The 10,399-nt window shown below is 35.5% G+C and overlaps 1 protein-coding gene across 2 annotated transcripts; it reads right to left on the bottom strand.

The window, feature by feature from the left end:
• Positions 1-2,515: 2,515 nt before the first annotated feature.
• Positions 2,516-9,154, bottom strand: LOC132189274 (protein GAMETE CELL DEFECTIVE 1, mitochondrial-like). 2 transcript variants are annotated; one of them, XM_059603942.1, is made up of 6 exons: positions 9,045-9,147; positions 8,834-8,961; positions 8,542-8,602; positions 6,557-7,292; positions 4,076-4,265; positions 2,516-3,046 (listed from the first exon to the last, which is right to left on the bottom strand). In XM_059603942.1, the coding sequence occupies exons 4-6, from the start codon at positions 7,234-7,236 to the stop codon at positions 2,828-2,830; spliced, it is 1,089 nt and encodes a 362-aa protein (XP_059459925.1). In that variant the 5' UTR covers positions 7,237-7,292; positions 8,542-8,602; positions 8,834-8,961; positions 9,045-9,147; the 3' UTR covers positions 2,516-2,827. The 2 variants fall into 2 exon arrangements, with proteins under 2 accessions (XP_059459925.1, XP_059459933.1); XM_059603950.1 differs by having other exon boundaries at positions 6,557-7,271; positions 8,834-9,154.
• Positions 9,155-10,399: the final 1,245 nt, after the last annotated feature.

The following is a 10,399-nucleotide window of genomic DNA, read 5'->3' as shown; positions in this document are numbered from 1 at the left end:
AAAATTTAAAAACTCTCAATTAAAAGTATAGAATTTTTAATTTCTTTCAATTATTCCATTTCGTAAGGCTTCTCCATTAACTCTTGTCAAAGTTCTCAAAATACCTATTTTTTAATAAAAAAAATAAGAATAAAAAATATTGCAAATATTTTTTTTATAAAAAAATAAACGCATGAATCTTAACAATTTTTTATTTTATTTTTTATAATTAAAAAAATATTGATATTTTATAAATTCCTAACAAGATTTAATGGAATATGATAATCGAAAGAAATTGAAAGTTTGATACCCTTAATTAAGAGTTTTTGAACTTTGATGGGGTAATTTCAAAATACATTGAAGTTCAAGAGGGTTTCTAAAGTTTCTCCTAAGTTTTATTAAAAAATCATGTGCATCTCACATACTATTAAAAAAATAAACGCATGTTATTTTTATAAATTGAGTTGGAAGAAGTTCATTCAACCCAATTTAAATATTAGGGTTTAATATTATTCAATCAAATTGACTGGATAAGGTGAAGATCCTAGGGTTTAATATTGGGGATTGACTAGGTTAAAGTCCTGCCAATCTTCTCAATTAACGTCGGCAACATCGAAACGACGTTGGATTTTACCAGGCCGGCCTAAATTTAGTAATAATAAATAGCTAAAAACAACTACGTACAAGAACCCATTCAAGAAGAAGAATGTGGAAGATTTTCTTACGTGTATGTTCATCATACACAATCTTGTTGCATTGGTCCGCTAGAATTAATCAATCGAGTAAAATAGAAGAAAAGGCAATCCTGCAATCAGAGATTTATTTATTTGTGACCCACCGACCAAACATGACTGCGTCGGTCACGAAACAACTATTGGATTCAATATCCATATAACACACATATTTGACCATAGAGTTAACTTGTACAGTAAGTTCATGACCGTTATCCTGCACATATTGGTGTACCATGTCATACGATGTAATTAGTCTTGTCCATCTTTTATATGCAAAATGTATTTCATTTTGCATGTAAAAGATGCAAAATATAATTCCACACCCTTGCATGTAGAAGATGCAATTATCTTACTTAATCAACATACGCTTTCATAAAATATAGTTCATAGTATATCAAAATGTATTTTATGAGAGTTATAAAGATGAATGTTTGGTACACATAAAATAGTTGTGCAATGCGGGAAAAATAATAAGTATTCATGTGAGTTTGTACTCACCGAGCCGTATTGTTCCTCCACAAATTCCTTCAAATGTTCCACACCCTCGTAATCTGTGAGCTAAAACGAATCCTAGACCTAAACATGTTCAAAACAGAGTTCCTGACTAACAATCAAACATTTGATTAATAGAGAAGCCCGAACATTTGGCCTCGACCTCAAACGTTCGGTCATACGGGTCAAACGTTTGATACTGGGGCAGAGAAGAGATGAGATCTCTTTCCTCCTCTCAGGCTGAGAGACCAGTGGCAGCTAGGTTAGGAAAGGCATAAAGAAGGAAAATAGAGAAAAAGGCTTATATGTGTTAAGCGTAAATTTCCTGCATGTGAGAAAGTAAATTTTTTATATTTTTCCCTAAAAAAAAGTTCAATGCCGAAAGATATTCAATTAGTTTTAGGTCCATCTGCAAATGATAAAAATTAGAACGACTAGTGAAAGAGATGAGCTTAGTTTTGTGGATTACAAGAGCATTAACCGCGTCTATACAATTTGCATTCTAGTCAATAGAGAGGAGTTTTACCTGCAGCTCTACAAACATGAGATCAAATTCATTTACAATACACAGCATTTTTATGCCTGGACATATATCATCTAGAATGAAAATCATAAAGCTTTTTTTTTTTTTTTTTTAATGTAAAAAAAAAAAAAGGTTCTGTATGGCTTGATGGGGGAAGATCATCCTTCATTCTTCTATTTTTCACACTGCATTCACAAGAAACGCAACCAAAATCATTCAAACCACAAGAACCAAATAGTTAACACACTACCCAAACAATGCCCACTTCCACATAAAACAAGTATACAACCATCTGATGAAGCAAATAATGGGTCATAAAACTCCAATACACACTGTAACACTAAAATCTCATAAACATAATAGAGAATTGTTTGATAATGGTTTTGATGTTATATAAAGTGAGAATTGCTTTTTCTAGCAAGATCTAATTTGAAAAGTGAGTTGTATTTAGTACTGTTGATTAATGGCTTTTAAATTTTATATTTCCAATGGCTTTGCTCGATTACAGCCTGTTTAGGATTGCGTTAAATAGAGTTCTTAAGTCAAAAAACACTTTTTGGTAAAAGCTTTATTTTAAAATTTTTGCCAAAATTGCGTTTTCAATATTTTTAATCTTTTTAAACCCTTAAAAGCGCTTTTAATTTTTTTACCAAACAAGTATTTTTTTTTTCTTCAAACAGACTTTTAAATGTTAAACGCACTTTTAGGCCCTTCAAACACAATCTCAAACAAGCCGTTAGTCCAAGTTTATAGAAGACTGCAACTGCGCTAAGGGAAACCAGGGCCATAAAAGCATATGAAAGCTGTTAATTAAAGCTGCATCAACATTCGCATGAATTTAAGTTTCCTCAAGCCTAGACTAGATAAGAGGCAAGAAAGAAGCATTGCTCATATAGCAACTTTGTACAAAAAAGGTTGAGCCCCTAACAAGTTCTACCACAAAAGTAACATAATCATACTCCCAAGCAAAACGAAGGATTGAGCTGATGGCAGGGGAAAACATGAAATTTGTGGTCAACACCACCTCAGAATCCCAATTACCAGATACACAAACTACAAAAATCCTTGATGACAAGATTTGAGAACCGAGACATGGTCATCAGGGGAGTATCTTGCGTCGGCGGCGGGGGGTCTCTCGCTTCACGTACATTTTTTCCATTTCATTCAGAGGTCGGCTAGAACCATCAGGCAAGCTGACAAACTTCCATCCACCACCACCTCCTCGCTTCCCTCGCGAACCCATTTTCTCAACCGTGAAATTCCAACCCTCCGATGGACGGCGCCGGCTATACTTGTGGCATTTCACCTCTCCAGCCATCTGTATGCAAGCGAAATAAAATCAGGGATCTGCAGTATAATGCAGAAGACAAAAATTGAGAAGCAAAAACCATGGGGGACCTGCAAAGAGACTAAACAAAGGCACACTATTTGTGCTCCATTCATTAGTTTCCGCATGTAAAGCAGCATTGTAGCCCTTCAATGAAAAACTATTGGTGGATTCCCTAGTTGCTTAATGTGCCTCTCTCTCACCTAACTGCCGCCCAGTGCTTGGGACTCAGTGGACAAGCTAGAAAGACTTATCATTTGGTGAGTAGATGAGACCTACCATCCAAGAGGTCCCAAACTCATCCCTACCCGTAGTCATCTTCGACCTTTACATCTCATTACCCTTCAACTTGACACATTCAATTACTTTTATCTACGCAATAAACTTCATTTCCTACTATCAGACAATTAGTTATTCAATTTTGATAGTGCCTTCTAATAGCAGGCAGGAAGTGAGTGAGTTCGTCTAAAGGCAACCAATTAATCAATGGCTACACACTCTAATGCACAAGGCCACGGTCCACTCAACTTTAGTCACCTAATTTGCTGAGAAATCGGTCTAAGATCACCAGCTAAGCTAACCCTCAGCTTCTGTGCCACCACCACCTACAGTCTCAAATACTGAAATAGGAGCCACAATTATATAACCCCTACATCTATATCCTTCATCTCAACCATCAAATACAAAACGGACTTCCTCTAATTAAGACAACAATTATCTGTGTGTGTGTGTGTGTGTGTGTGTGTGTGAGAGAGAGAGAGAGAGGGAGAGAGAGAGAGCATTAGGGGGATGACTCAAAAAATGAATGAGCTCTTTTGTCCTTGAAGGGCAATCATTTAACAAATTGAATCAAAGAATAGAGAGCAGCAAGCTAATAACAACAAAAATAATAGTAAATTGTAAATAATATTCAACAATAAAACAACAACAAACCTAATAATATAAAACAGGCTCTTGATGGTATACATTTATTTTTCACATTTTATTTTCCAGGGAAAAGACAGAGCACACAGAACTTACTTTCTTTTTGTTGAAGTTCATCCTCTGGACGAATTCTTGATAAAGCATTTCATCTTCTTTCTGGGAGATCTCATAATGGACTTCATCCAGATCTCTGGTGGTACCATCCCAACCCTCGGGCATAACTTTGAAGTCCGGTTTGTAAGGAAGGGAAGCCACATGGAATTCCCTGTCATGGGAATTAAAGAATCTGCAAGATGAAAGGAGATGAATATTATATATATATATATATATATATATATATATATATATATATAAGTAATAATCCAATCTCATTAAAAGCGTAAGGCACCCATTAGTACACTGGAGGTATACAAAATGAAACACCCAAGTAGAAAGGGAAAATTGAATAAGAGAGACGAATATTATATGAAATTAAGTTTCTTCTATAAGAGAATAAATCAGCTTTTCACTGCTAAGCTGAGGCTTATTAGTGGTGATGATGAACAATTGACCGTCTCAAAACTGTCATTCATGTATACATCCATAAAACAAAAACCTTAAAAGTGTGTGTGTGATGTCTATGCTTGCCCAAGTACTTACGATAAAGGCATGTATACATGTACACATGCTATAGACTCATAGCAGCACTATGATCCTTGCAGTAATTTTAAAATGTCCTCAGAACTTTTGTGCCTCTCACTCAAAGCTTGGTTACTACAATTTCAAGATCTGGATTACCAACCAGGAGTAGAATTACTTTCCTGCACTACCACCACCAAAGCATACAAAAAATTTTCACATTCAAAACCTGATGCCATCACAACAGCTAGTAGCACTACTCTATCAATTTACCAATAACTCCTACCACCACATTTTGCATCACCCAACTGCTAATCCAAAATGACCCCCACCACAAGAACCACCCAATTATTATCACCATTCTGATGCGCACCAGATGTTTCCCATTTTAATAGTAAATCCAATTCTAGGGCAAAAAAAAAGGAAATTTTTTAGCTCATGAAAGATTTCATCTACACTTTCATGGACATGAAAACGAGAGAAAGGGCATTACATCACTAATGACCTAAATTTTTCCTGGACATGTGATGCATGTCCCTCTAACTGCCAATGCTTTACACATTCAAACTCAATGTGGACAAGCAGGCAATTCATATTACCATGTTTGGTAAGTTTCTGTGACAATAGAATAACTAATGTTGATAAGCCAAATATTAGGAAATCCCTTTTTAAAGATATTTTTCCATTTAAAATTAGATTCACAGTGATTTGCATCTACTGCTTTGTTAAGTATCTCTAGGTCATTCTATATGCCATATGATGTCTATAAATATCTACCTCTTTGTATGATGCAGGGTATTTATTAGAACCAAAACCTAGTATTTTGATTCATGGTTTTATATCTACAGTAAGGAGCGGAAGAAATTTGAAAATAGTCAGATTCCATTGGTAGAATAACCTGTTCCTTCCTCCTTGCTTAACTTTTCCTCCCTTCTTTTCTTTCTTTACAGATTCTTCATCCACAACAAACTAGAGTCTATCAGATTGCATTCAATATCTGAATATCCAATATCCCAAAAAGAAGCAACTCATAAAGTGGTACATTAGAACATAACTTTCCAGTGTAAAGGAAGCTGTCCCTAGCCTGCTATCTTCCCTTGATCCCTAAAAACCCTCCTCTGAGTGAAGTATAATAACTGAAAATATCTTATCAAACATCTTAATTTATTCAGCAACTACTAAGCTTTAATTTTTTTTTTAAAAAAAAAAATTCCAGAATTATGGATGGCAACACTTCTGCCTTTGCATAAATAAGATTAAAATGCATCACAAGAATAAGTAGATAAATTGAGTGGGAGGGTGGAGAAGAAAGTTACCCATACCAAGAAAACACTTATATCTACCAAATGGAAGCAATAGAAATTTCTCAACTGTGTAGTGGCTTGCTTATTCAAGCGAAGCTTACTGATTTTCATAGTGGAGAAGTATACATCTAGAACAAAATCAACTATAGCTTAATGGCCAACTAGGAGTGGTTAAGCTGAATCAAGGCTAGCTACTTTAGAGGGCTCAACCAGAGTGTCTCTATTGGTGGATATGCAGGCTGGATTAGCAGTCGGCTGACTAAACATGGGATGCCTGAAGACAACCATAATTCCGCTCAACACCAACAAACATCCTAAAATAATAAATGCATACGTAAAAATGATGTGTCATGCATGCTGTAGAAGCATGATATTTGAGCCATTAATAGTCTGGCATTTTCTAAGTAAAAATCACAACTTGAAATAAGCAAGCAGTAGTTGGCTATATAAAAACACATTTTTTTGATACATATCTCACTGATATTGACAACTAATCTTGTAGCCAAGTTGCTTACAAACAAGCACATAATCAGTGTATATCATAGAATAACCACATGTAGTATCAGTAGGTACCAATTCTCATAGCATTCAATAATCATAATAACAAAGAACCACTTAAATGTAAACTAAGCAATGCTCAGAAGTAATAACTTACTCAGGACAGGTATCAAGCAAAAGCTCAACAGAATCATCCAAAGGATGCCCAAGCTTTTTCTCCTCTTCCTCCTCAAGCTCCTTCAACCAAAGAATGGCATGCACTCTCTGCCTCATAATCCTATAATCCTTGGCTAGCCTCTCAACCGTGTAAACCTCAGGGTCCTGCTTGTGCAAGCGATACATCTCGGCCTTCTCCGAGTCCTTGAGATAAGACCCTCTCGCGCCAGGCTCTCTTACTTGCTTCAGGAGCACACTCATCTCCCGCATCCTCTCACCCCATCCATCTACATATGCCTTGCTTTTGCGATTCTCTACCTCCAATTCTCTCACCTTATCATCAATCTCTTGCATTACAGAGATAACCGAAGAATGCGATGCATCTCCTCCAGCAGGCGGGGGGACTTCACCATCAAAATGCTCCTTGGTCAATCCAGTCGACCAAGAAGACACAGAATCCCACCCCAAATCACCCGATGTTGCATCGCCAAATGATCCTGCCAGAGTCTTGTCCCACTCATCTTTACCATCATTTTCACCAGATTTTGCTGAAAATCCTCTCAGGTTGATAGTGTCACTCAACTTGGTTTTGGTTCTGTCTGCCAAAACTCTGGCCGTAGTGGTGCTTGAGCCTAGTGAAGTGGAGGAGAAACGGGATATAATACGGTGCAGATTTTGCATTGTTGCAGCAATTCCCCCAGAAGTGGAATCGTTATCTACCGCAACCACAAAAAACACTGAAACCATAAAAACCTATACTTAGCAAAATATAGAGGCTGCAATACAACCACACCAACAGATATACTCGCACAAACATCAACAGCTATGCACACATGCACAAAACTAAGATGAAAAAAATAAAATAAGAAGAAAAAAAATTATATATGTATATATATAAAAGGGTGCTTTGATATCTATCTATATGGTAGCTAAGAAACCTAACTCAACGAAAATGAAATTGTTAAAAGAAATCATCAAACACAACCCAATGATAAGCAAAACCACCATATACCCAAACTTGAATCCGTTTACATGGGGTTTGAACCGAATGAAACCCCCATCAATATCCAAAATTGTGGGTCTCGGCCAAGACTTTCCCGTCCCCAAGTTGGGCCTTTCAAATGGGCATTATCAACTTCCATTCTATTACTCATCCCATCATTTATACAAATGAATCAAGTATTTAGATAGAGGAAACCCAAAACATTACCTTAAAGCAAAAAAGTATTAGTGAAAAGTACTATTGTCTATTGTACCAAAAAGAAAAAAAGAGGCCATTTATGAAATATCAAAAGAATAGGGTATTTACATAAAAGACCCACAAGAAAAACCTCAGCATCACTCTCTGAAGTCTTCAGACTCCTAACCCATTGCCGCCATAGCCGTAGCTCACAGATACAAAACAAAACCCTAAACCCTAACCCTTATTACTCTCCAGCGCTTTTGCTTTAGATAAAGTGGGAAGCTCAATTGCTCTCCCATTCTGATTATTCCAACAAGTGCTTTCCTCTGCTAGGGTTTTCCTTCTCAACCAACATATACAAGTCAAGGATATAATAAGCTAATACTATCATGTTAAAGAAGGGAACTACTTTCAATATAAGCAGGGGTGCTTGGTAATGGAGATAATAGTTACAACCAATTTTTTGGGTATCAAAATCATAAAATTACACTGTAGGGTTGGTTGACAAAATCAAGCGAAAAGCTACCCCTCAAGCTATAAGTAAAACACAAAATCAGCAATAATACACCAAAACCAAAATCAATAGCCATAAATCCCAATTAAGTTTAAAACAAAAATCAAATACTCGAATCAGTAAAATTTCTTCACATTCATGAACAAACCAATCAATACAACTCCAAACAAATCAATCTAAGAACCCATTTATAAAATCAGAATGCCAAAATCAGCAATAATACACCAAAATCAAAATCAACAGCCATATATCCCAATTAAGTTTAAAACCAAAATCAAATGTAACTTACCTTGCTTGGCTTGCAGCAAGAAAACAAGAGAGACAGAGACAATATGAGGTCACGACTAAACCTGAAACAGAGACAGAGAATGAGATTAGCACTCCCCAAAATCCAACCCAACCCAAATCAACCAAAAAAATATACAGAGACAGAGACGAGGTGAGAATCGTGAGATGAAGACAAGAGAGACCAAAATCAAAATCAAGTTACTAACTTACCTTGCTTGACTTGGTCAAAACACATTTCAACAACCCACAAAAATGGCAGAGAGAGAGAGAGAGAGAGGAGGATAAAGAGATACCCGCTTGATGAGAACAGGGTCTTTGATGAGACAGAGAGCGCTCCAGAGAGGGTCGTTGATGACAGCACCGTGTCTCTCAAGCTGCGTAGCGAAGCCTCCGTCCACCACCGCACACCCCCCAGCCTTCTCTATCAGATCAAAATCAGCCAATGTTATAGATACCTCGATAAACAATATATACCAAAATCAAAATCAGCCAAAATCAGCCAACTTTAAGCACGGCCTCGCGGCTCAAGGCGCAGAGTGAGGCTGACGGAGAGGGAAGCGTGACTCGTGACTCGTGAACTGAAGGAGTTTGGGAGAGGGAGGCGTGAGAGTTTGGGAGAACTGAGGGAGATGGAGGGTAAAACGGTTTAAGGGTAAAACGACGTCGTATGGTACAGTTTTAAAAGATTGTTCAACAAATGGTTAAAAAAAAAATGGTTAAAAATTTCTTCATAAAATTGTTCAAAAAACATTGTTTAAAAAATACATTAATACTTCAATTATTGTTATAAGTAACGCATTATTGAATCCAATGTCAATTTCTTAATTTGATATTATTTGAATCACATTATCATTATACATGAATAATTGATTAAGTATTTGAATTGTCATGTGATCATATGACTAGATACTTAATTATTGTATAACTTGTATTAGTATGAATTTGTATACTTATGTCATATTATATATGTATAATTTATTATTATATAATCGTATGATTTAATAAGCAATTGATAGTGTGATATAATCATGTAAATTCTAATGATAATATATTAATATTTCAATCGTCGTTATAAGTAACACATTGTTGAATCTAAAGTCAATTAATTAATTTAATATTATATGAATCACACTGTCATTGTACATGATTAATTGATTAAGTATTTGAATTGTCATGTGGTCATATGATTAAGTACTTAATTATTATATAATTTGTATTGATATGAATTTGTATACTTATGACATATTATATGTGTATAATTTGTTATTATATAATCATATGATTTAATGATTAATTGATAATGTGATATAATCATGTAAATTCTAGTAATAATACATTAACACTTCAATTGTGGTTTTAAGTAACACAATATTGAATGCAATGTCAATTACTTAATTTAATATTATATAAATCACATTGTCATTATACATGAATAATTGATTAAGTATTGATATTATACATTTATATTATTCAATATGCATATAATATAATTATAACCAATTATATATGTAATCTAACGAGTCTGACAAGTGAGTCGAGTTGTGCTTTATACGAGCGTTAAACCAGCTAGGTTCACGAGCCCCTATCGAGTTTTGTCGAGCGAGTCGAGTATATATCAGTTATTAATCGAGCGGGTTACTACAGTGCCGAGCTCGGGTTCAGGCCAAGCTTAGCTGAGCGGGCGGGGGACGGGCTAATTTATTTACAGTCCTAAATGAAAAGATGAAGGAGAAGAAATAGAATGTGGTTTTAGAAAAGGGAAGATGAGAGAAGTAAGAATTGGGTGAGAATTGGAAGAGAAAGCCTAAACGTCATTTTTTTGTCTTTTTCCCATCTAACTTTTTTTAAAATTAATTATT

The sequence above is a fragment of the Corylus avellana genome, chromosome ca1 (genome assembly GCF_901000735.1).
Source record: "Corylus avellana chromosome ca1, CavTom2PMs-1.0".
Classification (NCBI taxonomy): Eukaryota; Viridiplantae; Streptophyta; class Magnoliopsida; order Fagales; family Betulaceae; genus Corylus; species Corylus avellana.
This window is presented reverse-complemented; position numbering and strand designations above follow the sequence as displayed.

What these genes read in the sequence shown, in the direction of transcription:
- LOC132189274 (XM_059603950.1), bottom strand. Translation starts at nt 7,236, where the DNA reads ATGCAAAATCTGCACCGTATTATATCCCGTTTCTCCTCCACTTCACTA. An exon ending in TTGCTTGATACCTGTCCTGA is followed by an intron (nt 4,266 to 6,556) that starts GTAAGTTATTAC and finishes TTCATCTTGCAG; the next exon opens with ATTCTTTAATTCCCATGACA. An exon ending in TGAACTTCAACAAAAAGAAA is followed by an intron (nt 3,047 to 4,075) that starts GTAAGTTCTGTG and finishes GCTTGCATACAG; the next exon opens with ATGGCTGGAGAGGTGAAATG.